Here is an 11062-nt window from a genome sequence, read left to right as displayed (position 1 = left end):
CCCCTTGGTCGTTGCGGCCGAAGCCAAAAACAAAGAGTGAGTCCCATGGGACTCAAACTCTGACCACCCCAAGGAGAGGTATTGAGCTTCCACGTACCACTCGGTCAGCTAGGCCGTTCCCGCAACTTAAAAAGTATGATTCAGAGATTTTAGAGAGGTGATTTAGAGATCTATGGGGGGTATGACCTCGGATACCTACGGCAGACCACATGGGCTGCGCCCTCAGGGGCGGCCCAGCCCACGAGACAAAGCCTTACGGGGCACGACTCTGGTCGGCGCCTTCTGTAAGGCATCTAGAAGATATCCTAAAGATACTACGAGATCTGTTAGGATATGTATGATCTCAAGATTCCTGTAATCAGTTATTACTTTCCGGTTATCTCTTAGATCTAACCGACTTGTAATCCTGCTCCCCGGACTATATAAGGCGGGCAGGAACCCCCTCCAAACTCATGCAATATCATACGATAGCTAATACAAACCAACAGACCATAGGAGTAAAGTATTACGTCATACTGATGGCCTGAACCTGTCTAACTTGTGTGTCTATGTTGCCTTCTTGTTCTTGATCTCACGCTCCCTTGCCGATCAATCTATCTTCGTGGGATATCCCTCAAAGGACTGCCGACGATATTCTGTCGACAAGATCCAAGTTTTCATATACTTTAAGAGTGTCTCTAGGCTTGAGATTGCAGCCTTCATGTCTCCATACATCCCTTTTTAATTAATGTTTTATGTTTTATTGATAAAATTAGCATGGATCACCTTCAATAGTAAATAGATAGAAGATCCATGAGTGATTTATAGGCAGTAATTTATCCTAAAAATCATTAAAAACTAGTTTTAGGACGAAGGGAGTTTCCTTGTATACATATAGAGCCTACATATAGAGCCTGATTGGTTGGCTTCCAAAATTTACCAAATCAAATATTTGGCAAACCATAATTTTGGCTAGTGTTTGATTGGCTACCGAAACTTGTCAACCTCTTATATTTGACTTACCAAATTCATGGTAACTTTTTTACATAGCTTTGGCTTGCCAAATCTTTGGCACAGCAAATTTTAGTCGCAAAGAATCAAGCCCACGGAAAGAAATAAAGGGTCAGTTTCCGACAGGATTTACCATATGGATCGTTTAGACGTTAATAATCAGCTATTACAAGGAAAAACCTATATACTATCCTTGTTTTGCAAACACGGTAGAAAGTAGAAACACACCTAGTGCCTATTTAGTTGTACTTTATTTTGCAAAAATTTTCAAGATTTTCTGTCACATCGAATCTTTGGACGCATGCACGAAGCATTAAATATAAATAAAAAATAAAACTAATTACACAGTTTAGACGAAATTCACGAGACGAATCTTTTAAGTCTAATTAGACTATGATTGGACACTAATTGCCAAATAACAACGAAAAATACTACAGTACCATTTCACCAAAAATTTCGCCAACTAAACGAAGCCCTATAAAAAAAGCTAAACTTGTAGCCGAAGAGCCAATAGGCGAAGTCGCCTTCCATTGGAAGGTGCTACTCGAAAGTCAATGAGTCAATGCCCCCAACCTTGGATCACACGACGTGGCGCTCAGTATGAACGGCGAGACAAACAAAAAAGGAAACAAAATGTTTGTCGATGGACACGATACCCACAAGCTCTCTAAGTCGGTTCATCGATCTCACCGACCCAAACATCCTTGCCTGCCACGAAACCTCAGCCCCATATATGCCTCCTCCCTGTCCCTGTCTCCTCACCGCAAGCCCTCGAGACCAAAACATCCAAAGGGCTCAAACCCGAAGCCCTCCGCCCCCAGTAGCTGTACACCTCCCGGTTCGAGTTCCAAAGCCCAAGCTCAAGCCCATCGAGTGAGACTCTCCAAGGCCCAGATCCTCCGATGGCGACCGCCGTGGGCACCACCGCCGACGCCTCCTACACCCTCGTGGGTCCACCGGAGGCCCGCCAGCGCCACGCCGCGGCCTGGGCCACGGGTGCCGAGGCGGCACCGACGGGGGAGGAGTTCCTGGACCTGATGGACGCCTGCTTCAACAAGCCCACCGCGCCGGCGCCGGTGGCGGCGGCGGTGCCGGGCGGAAAGGCGCTCACGGAGAACTGCTCCCCGACTTTCGTGTCCTCGGGCGACCCCTGCCTCGACTTCTTCTTCCACGTGGTGCCCGGCACGCGGGCCGCTTCCGTGGAGTCGCTCCTGGGCACCGCCTGGGCGGCCGACCCGGCCACTGCGCTCCGCCTCGTCGCCAACCTCCGCGGCGTGCGCGGGAGCGGCAAGTCCGACCGCGAGGGCTTCTACGCCGCCGCGCTCTGGCTCCACGCGCGCCACCCGCGCACGCTGGCGCTCAACGCCGCCCCCGTCGCCGACTTCGGCTACCTCAAGGACCTCCCCGAGCTGCTCCACCGCATCGTGCACGGCGGGGTGTCCACCAGGACCCCCGGCAAGAAGGCGCGCCTCGCCGCCGAGGGAGGAGGATTCGTCGGCGGCCGGGGCCGGGGACGCGGGTGCTTCGGCGGCCGGGGCCGGGGCCGGGGCCGCGGCTTCTTCGGCAGCCGTCCGCCCCGCACCCGCGCGGAACGGGCCACGCGCGTCGGCTCAACGGAGGAGCGCGTCGCGGCCAGCCTCGAGCACGACCGGGGACTCGCGGCCGCGGCCACGGTGGTGCGCCGGACCAGGAGAGCGGAGGCCGCTGCGAGGGCGGTCGAGATGTACAGCAACGAACCCACCTACCGCTTCCTGCACGACCGCACGGCCGACCTCTTCGCGGGGCTCATCGCGGAGGACATGCGCAAGCTCGCCGACGGCAAGGTCCGGGAGTTCTCGCTCGCCGCCAAGTGGTGCCCGTCGCTGGACTCTTCCTACGACCGCTCCACGCTGCTCTGCGAGGCCGTTGCGCGGCGCCTCTTCCCCAAGGGCTCCGCGCCCGAGCTCGCCACGGACCTCGCGGACGAGCACTACGCGTACCGTGCGCGTGAGAGGCTCCGCAGGGTGGCGCTCGTGCCGCTCCGCCGCGCGCTCAAGCTCCCCGAGGTCTTCATCTCGGCGCGCGCGTGGGAGTCGGTCGCGTACACGCGCGTCGCCTCCGTGGCCATGAAGAACTACAAGGAGCTCTTCCTCAAGCACGACGCCAACCGCTTCAACGCCTACCTCGCTGACGTCAAGTACGGCAAGAAGCGGATCGCCGCGGGCGCGCTGCTCCCGCACGAGATCATCTCCTCCCTCGGCGACGCCGGCGGCGTGGCCGACCTGCAGTGGCAGCGCATGGTCGACGACATGCGCGCGCTCGGCAAGCTCAGCAACTGCGTCGCGGTGTGCGACGTGTCCGGCAGCATGTTCGGCCTGCCCATGGACGTGTGCGTGGCCCTGGGCCTCCTCGTGTCCGAGCTCAGCGACGACCCCTGGCGCGGCCGCGTCATCACCTTCAGCGAGCGGCCCGAGCTCCACAAGATCGCCGGCGAGACCCTCTACGAGAAGACAAGCTTCGTTCGAACCATGGACTGGGGCATGAACACCAACTTCCAGGCGGTGTTCGACAAGATCCTCGAGGTGGCCGTGAGCGCCAGGCTGGCGCCGGAGCGAATGGTGCGGCGCGTGTTCGTGTTCAGCGACATGGAGTTCGACCAGGCGTCGGCGAATCCGTGGGAGACGGACTACGAGGCGATCGTGCGCAAGTTCACGGAGGCTGGGTACGGCGCGGCCGTGCCGGAGGTGGTGTTCTGGAACCTGAGGGACTCCAAGGCCGTGCCGGTGGAGGCCGGGCAGAAGGGGGTGGCGCTCGTCAGCGGCTTCTCCAAGAACCTGCTCAAGATGTTCCTTGACGGCGACGGCATCGTCAGCCCCAGGGCTGTAATGGAGAAGGCCATCGCCGGGCCGGAGTACGACAAGCTGGCCGTCTTCGACTGAAGCTGAAGAAGAACACCATGAGACGGCAATGACACATCAAAGAGATGAGGAGAGAGAATGCAGCATTTTCCCTTATTAAGCTTTTTTTTTTGTTTGATCGATAACTCGAATCTGGGGAAGTTTGTAAAGAAATAAACAAAGTTTGCTGTGGTTTCTTGAGCATGTTGCATTGCATCACATTGCTGAGTTGCATGCCATCTTCTTGTTAATGCAAGTATAGTTAACCGAAGGTCTTTCAAATAAACTATTATTAGGTCTTTCAAATCATGAAGCTCAATCTCATGCATCAATCTCCATTATGATCGTATCAAGTAAATTAGAACTGTCATCGAATCTGTTCAAATGATAACAATCAAAAGTCAAAACTCGAGCTATATTGAATCAACCCTTAATTGTCACAGGCCTGTCCAGTGGCCACCACCAATTGCGTCTTGTATTAGGTACGGTTAGTTCCCTTCCATTTTGCAAAATTTTTTATTTCTCATCACATCGAATCTTTAGACGCATACATCAAGCATTAAATATAAATAAAAAATAAAACTAATTACACGGTTTAGACGGAATTCACGAGACGAATCTTTTAAGCCTAATTAGACTATGATTGGACACTAATTGTTAAACAACGAAAGTGCTACAGTATCATTACGCTAAAAAAATTCACCAACTAAACAAGGCCTTAGCTGAAACTGAACGATGACAAGAAAAGAAAAACAGAGAACAGAATTTCACTCATTTTGGAGCAATCTGCACAGCTGAATCAGCCGTGACATGCTGTGATAGCCCTTCAGTTGAACGCCCGATCGCCGGCGCAGGCCGGCCTCGTCCATCGAAGAAGGGTAGCTGGAGGTGGAGGACCTCGCCGTACTGATGATGAGGAGCAGAGACTACACTGACACTGCAATCCTAAACCTGCAAATCCAAGTCACTCACTCGACAGATAACTCATGAACCACCATACTCATCAATCGTCCCATCAATTAAATTACAAATCGTCGAATGGCACACTCAAACTATAGAGCTGATCTATGCTGCATCTACTTCGTTCGCCATTCGAATGGTTGTTGAATCAACCAAACCCCAATGGGCAATGGCACATTGAAGCTCTGGATGGATGTCTATGGATCCGATCAAGCACCTCTGGCTTGCTGCAAAAGCCCGGACAGCAAGCGCGCCTACGACGCCGCGCCACAGGCGACGGCCACCTTCTCCCGCCAGTGGATGAGCACGGCGACGGCGACGTAGTGCGTGACGGCGCCGACGAGCACGAGCACGTGGAAGATCTGGTGGCTGTGCCCGACGACGTCGAACACCCCGGGTCGCCACTTCTCCGGCACGCGGCTGACGTAGAACCAGGCGCCCGTGGCGTAGGCGAGGCCCATGGCGACCTCGAGGCCGAGCGCCAGGTAGCAGGCGGCGTGGCCCCAGTTGAGCCACAGCGCGTGCAGCGCCGGGACGACGCCCGACAGGCCCATGGCCAGGAACAGCGCGGCGCGGAGGCGCCGGTAGCGCGGGGACGAGCAGGACGGGGAGAGCAGCGCGGCCACCACGAGCGCGCCCAGCGCCGTGATCGCGGACAGGTAGGCCACCCGCGCCGGCGGGTGGCAGAGGAAGGCGTAGTACACCGGCGGCACGAAGGAGGCGACGATCATCACGGAGATGCCCGCGTAGTCCAGCTGCCAGAACACCACGCTGGCACGCCGCGAGTGGCACGCCAGCAGGTGCGCCGTCGCGCTGATGGCGAGGCACGACATGGCGCCCACCAGGAACACCATCCGCGGCCACCGCGGCACACCGGACAGAGACGCCCCGGCGTCGTGCCTCGGCAGGCCCTGCAGGCAATCAGTCAGAGCAAACAGCGATGATCACATTCACATTCATCACTTGTGAGGTTTTGGTGCTGCTCGTGCTCAAACCAACAACAAAACTTTTCTCTATTTCTTGCTGGAATAAAACTGTTTCACAGTGAATTTCTTACAGATTGCAAAAAATTCTCTATTTCTTGCTGGAATTAAACTGTTTCACAGTGAATTTATTACAGATTGCATTTGGATATATTCTTTGCTACACAGTGAGAATCAATAATCCGACAGGATCATGCATAAAAAGACTGTTGTGCACTTGGATATTGATAATCAACTTGGATTTGTCTGCTCATCACAACTGAGTATGGTGACCATCCAAGTGGATCGAAAATTGGCCAAGAAAAGCCTCTGCTTTTCATGCAGGTGTCATTGTCATTCCAGAGCATCGTATCATACTATCATGGCGAGACCAAGAGAAAACGTAAAAATATTCTAAAAGCATCTAGGCTTTAACCCCTGCCTCTCTGGTTTGCAATGTGAAGCGAACAACGCTAAAGACAAATCCAAATGGATTGCTTCATTGAAGAAGATGGGGATCACAGCAGGAGTGCAGGGTACAGCACCAGGCATGTTTGCACCCTTGATCCTTGCGAATTCAAGGGATGTTTGGTTTATGGAGCTCCCAAAATCTATGATGCTTCATGCATCATCTAATGAATTTTGATGGGTCATATCCATAAAAAATAAACTGATGGATCATATATGGCTTAGTTCGAGGACAGCACTCTGAATCAAAGTGACCAGCATCCAAGCAAGAGCCTAGGATTTCCGTGACAGGATAGTACTTTCTTGGCTGGTGTTGTAATTTGGTATTTCACCAAGAGACAGGACAACTCTAAATTCTGATGCCCATTTGTTGCATTCTACTAGTACAGTCGTGAACCGCAGGGCATCTCCATCTGTGCTTTCTGGCCGTGTGTGTGCTCGTGCAGAGACGCAGGATTCAAAGAGAGCAAAGACAAGGATGGCCATGTGGGCGTGCCCCCTTGGCTTACTGTCTACTGCTTGTCAACAGATCAAACCCTGTCCATGTCTGCCGTGTTGGCAATATGGCACAGGTCTGGACTAAATTACACACCGATACTAGTGTAGTTTAGTTCTGAATAGGTAGGAGTATTCTGCTGATGCAACCAAAACCATTACAAAATGCAACCAAAACCATTCAATAGTTCTTATAATAGCAGTCAACTAAGCTTTCCAGGCAACTCTGCACACGCAACAATTCCTAGATTTATTTTGTGTGTTTAGCTAGAGCTATCAGTTTTTTTTTTTTGAAACAAAGAGCTATCAGTTATCGGCGTTGCATATTTCACTTGCACAAGGAACCTACACCGCAATTGCTAAAAGTTACTCAAGCCTAACTCACAATTATGTTTCTGACGAAACAAAAGCAAGAATTAACAGCAATTTGCCAAGGGGACAGGGGTTTTAAAAATGCAGTACCCAAAGTGATACAAAAGAAATATATAGAGCAACTGGTGTTAGTGATTAGTTGCTTACTGAATGGTGGCTGCCCCATGAAGCATTAGCCGATCTCACCACGAACCTGCAAGAAAAAAAATGGACGGTGCAGACTTAAAGTGGGCCTCGCATAAAGAAAACAGCAAGAGTACTAGGTCGGTGCTTTGCAGAACCGAATCCAAGCATATTTTTGTTATCACTGGGGTCCCCGAAAAAATTCAGAATTCGCAGCGACCACAGCAGTCCCATTTTCATACTGATGCTCCCACTCTATCGGATTTCATCAACAAGGACATAGGAAAGTGGACCTAGCAACACACACCAAAGTCACTATTCTCAGACCTCATCGGCTGGTTACTCATCCTTAGGGTAATCTCTTGTCACATGCTCATTAACCTAGAAAGTTTCTACTGTAGAATCTAGCTTGATGTTACACTTGCAATGTTATGAGATGTAATGTTGTTGTGCCATATGTATCGGCATAATTTGTTCTCATTTGTTTCCTCGCTGTATGTAGGCCCTTATGTGTTGTATCATTCAACTGTCATGCAATTCTTCTTTTCATAAACTGCGACAATAATGCAAACTAGTCAAAAAGGTCTGATTGTGTCATTATAAACTTGAAGAATGAATAAATTCACAGACTAACCGTGCATCATTCAATAGCATTTGTTTTACAATGGTTCACGCTATACATGGCCAATCGCTAATGTGTCTCTCCAGCGATATCAAAAGGATACCCAGAGCATGGGTGATTGTCGGAGGTGTATCATATGTTGGAGACTTCCTTATCCTTAGTGTAAAAAGGTCCAATTCCTAGGTTTAAGGACACAATTGTGAACATCTAGACGGTCTATTTGTAATTTATAGAGACTTCTTTGTAATTATAAACCCCATCAAGATAAAAAAAAAATCACGACCTCCCACACCTCCAATAAAAGAGAGCAGGGCTAGGTGCAGCGACGTTACTCTCTTTTCCATGCTCTCATAGTGAAGATAATGGCTAATATGAGTAAAATATGTGTCTGCCTAATGTAAGATATGACTAGAAGCAAAACTAATTAAGAGGTTCATGTAAGAGCATTCTAAAGATACAATATTTCAAGGGTTAAGCATATGAACTACATTAATTTTTAACGAATATTTGGCTCGCAAAGGGAAAAAAAAACTATTTCACATCATATGTTGAAACATAAAAAAACATATTATATGGTAACAACTAATGTTGCACCTATGCACATAATATGTTTGTATGCGCTCGCCGTTATAGCTCTAGTGACGCCACAAAATGCATCCACAACGTCACTTGCTAGCTAGTATGTGTGAACAAATTTGTCGAGAGCGAAGGCCTTTTGTGCAAGGTTCAGTGATTGCAAATACAAGAAAAGCAAGGGAGCGCCACAGCAAATTCCTCACACGATAGACCCTTTCAAGGTTCTCTGCTAGCGCCCGGTAATCACGCAGGAACGGAGCGGGGGAAGTTTATTTAGGAACTGCAGAAACGAACGGCATGTCGATGCATGTGCATGTACCTCATGATCCCCGGTGCCGCCTCGTCGGCGGCCTCCGTCCATCCTCCGGCGACCGCGAGCGCCAGGAAAAACAGGAACCCTCCGAGATGCCTGCGGGGACAAAGACAGAAAAACGAGAAGGAACGAATCAGCCACCATTCAGAGATTTCAGACGGACAGGCAGGGGAAGGAAGGAAGAGGGTCGGACGCTTGGAATCGAATCGATCGGGGGAGACGGGAAGGGGAAGGGGCACGCACGTCCACACGTTGAGGGTCTCGTTGTGCCAGGCGAAGGCGCTGAGGAGTGCGTCGCGGATGGGCCACTCGGCGCGGTAGTGCCCGCGGATGTACTCGTTGTCCTTGAGGTACTCCGGCAGCTCCTCGTACCCGACCAGCCGCGGCCGCCGCCGCGCCTCCGAGCCCGCGCGCGCCATCATGGCCTCCTGCCTCTTGCTGGGGCCGCGGCTCCGCTTCGTCGGGGCAGTCGCGGCTCCCATGCAGTGGTTGGGGGTATGCGCGCTGCGCCCGGCGTTCGCGCGGGGGAAGTCGGAGCTCGCGGAGGAGGACGGGGGTTCTTGGTGGCAAATCTTGGCGGGGAGCGCGCGTGCGTGGGGCTGCTGGATTTCCTCTGTCGCATACGCTTTTCTCTGCGTTTCTCTCACTTTATAGAAGGGAAGACACAGAGACAGGGACGCGCTGCCCCACCCCACTCGGGGTCCTGTTGGGTTTTGATTTGGATCTCAGCCGTTGGATCGTTGGACCTAGGTTTTGCATCTTTGTTAATTTCCTTTTAGGCCTCGTTCGTTTCAAGGGGAATGACTCCCTGGAAATATTCCTGGCTGAATTTGTTATCTAATTTGAATAAGCTTGAGTGAACAGGAATTATTCCTGGACTGGATTCAGCTTAAACGAACGAGCCCTTAGTAATTGGCATACATAATAATTCCCCAGAAAGGATAAAATAGGTAGTAAGTGATGTAAGGATTTTTTTTTTGTTTTTATAGTATGTATAAGCGTTTTTTTGTCTGGTTTCGAGGGTTGTTTCTACTATACTGCATTTGACAACATTACATATGAGACATAATTATTTGGTACATCAATCCAATGCAGAGCACGGATCAAGGGGGTTTGTGATGGCTTGTAAAGCGAAACATCTCCGTTGGATTTTTGTCGCTTCAAGTCATGGAAGATACAACCAGTTGCGTGAGATAGAAAACACACACTCTTGGCGTTTGCGACGCACATACACCGCACTTGTGGTGACAATCTATTGTTAACATATGTGAAGTTACGTCATTTCCTTTGAATAGCTAGTGCCAACTTTATTCACTTACAACAAAGTTAATCATTAAACGAATGATAGTTGAAGAATAGAAATATTTGACCACTCAAGTCTATTAATGCTATAGATGTTAGGAAGCAGGGGCGAATGTAGGTAGCCATTAGGGGGTGCAAATGCACCCCCCAAATTTTGTGAAAACTATGATTTTTCTTAGATTTTCACTATATATGCACCCCAATAGCACAACTCCATGTACCCACAAGGCACGTGCACCACCCTCTAATTTCTCTAGCTTCGTCACTGTTAGGAAGAAACGGTTTCGGTTGTAGACACTTTTTTTGTTGTAAGCTTTGTATTTACTCTTGAGGTCACATGGTTTAAGTGTCATCTTGGTGGTATACGCGTGCTTAAATAGGCGACATGTGTTTTGCCACGTGTGGCATATAGCAATCATTGAAGAGTGGAAGTGGCAACTAGCACTAATCAAATGTCTACAAATTGCCAAATAAATAATATCTTCTTAGTCTCAAATTATAGCTCACTTCATTTTTTGTCCTAAAAAAAATTCTTTTACTTTGCCAAATTTTATACCTGGCTGGTGAGACATGGAATGGACATAAGGTGCGACAAATCAATCCAACGTAAAGCATGCCATCAGGGGTTTTGTGGTGGCTTGTGAAGCGAAACATCTTGGTTGGATTTTTGTCGCTTCAAGTCATGGAAGACCAGCATGTTTTTTTAGACGGAAAGACCAGCATGTTGCATGGGCTATAAAACACATACTATTGGTGTTTGTGACGCACATACACCTCACTTGTCGTGACGCTCTATTGTTAACTATGTGAGATTATGCCCTTTATTTTTTATAGTTAGTGCCAACTCTATTCACTTGCAACAAAAGTTAATCACTAAACGAATAATAGTTGAGTAATAGAAATGTCACCCCTCAACTCTATTTAATGCTATAGATGTTAGAAAAGAATGGTTTAGGTTGTAGACATTTGCTGTTGTTGTTTGTTATAAGCTTTGTATTTACTC

At 49.7% G+C, this 11062-nt stretch overlaps 2 protein-coding genes across 2 annotated transcripts; one reads left to right on the top strand and one right to left on the bottom strand.

Moving 5' to 3' along the window:
- Positions 1–1746: 1746 nt before the first annotated feature.
- LOC136462828 (uncharacterized) lies at positions 1747–4105 on the top strand. The gene has a single exon (XM_066461877.1). It carries the CDS (start codon positions 1893–1895, stop codon positions 3906–3908), a length of 2016 nt encoding a protein of 671 aa, XP_066317974.1. The 5' UTR covers positions 1747–1892; the 3' UTR covers positions 3909–4105.
- Positions 4106–4846: 741 nt separating this feature from the next.
- Positions 4847–9364, bottom strand: LOC136462827 (heptahelical transmembrane protein ADIPOR2-like). Its single transcript, XM_066461876.1, has 4 exons — positions 9001–9364; positions 8764–8853; positions 7271–7316; positions 4847–5737 (listed from the first exon to the last, which is right to left on the bottom strand). Exons 1-4 carry the CDS (start codon positions 9237–9239, stop codon positions 5081–5083), a joined length of 1032 nt encoding a protein of 343 aa, XP_066317973.1. The 5' UTR covers positions 9240–9364; the 3' UTR covers positions 4847–5080.
- Between the last annotated feature and the right edge of the window lie 1698 nt (positions 9365–11062).

Source organism: Miscanthus floridulus, chromosome 7, assembly GCF_019320115.1.
Source record: "Miscanthus floridulus cultivar M001 chromosome 7, ASM1932011v1, whole genome shotgun sequence".
NCBI lineage: Eukaryota > Viridiplantae > Streptophyta > Magnoliopsida > Poales > Poaceae > Miscanthus > Miscanthus floridulus.
The sequence above is the reverse complement of the archived record's forward strand: the minus strand, read 5'-3'. Positions and strand labels throughout refer to the sequence as shown.

Coding starts and splice junctions, on each gene's coding strand:
- LOC136462827 (XM_066461876.1), bottom strand. CDS start 9,239: ATGGGAGCCGCGACTGCCCCGACGAAGCGGAGCCGCGGCCCCAGCAAG. Junction 8,854..9,000: donor GAGACCCTCAACGTGTGGAC/GTGCGTGCCCCT, acceptor TTGTCCCCGCAG/GCATCTCGGAGGGTTCCTGT. Junction 7,317..8,763: donor GCGGCACCGGGGATCATGAG/GTACATGCACAT, acceptor TTTTTCTTGCAG/GTTCGTGGTGAGATCGGCTA.
- LOC136462828 (XM_066461877.1), top strand. CDS start 1,893: ATGGCGACCGCCGTGGGCACCACCGCCGACGCCTCCTACACCCTCGTG.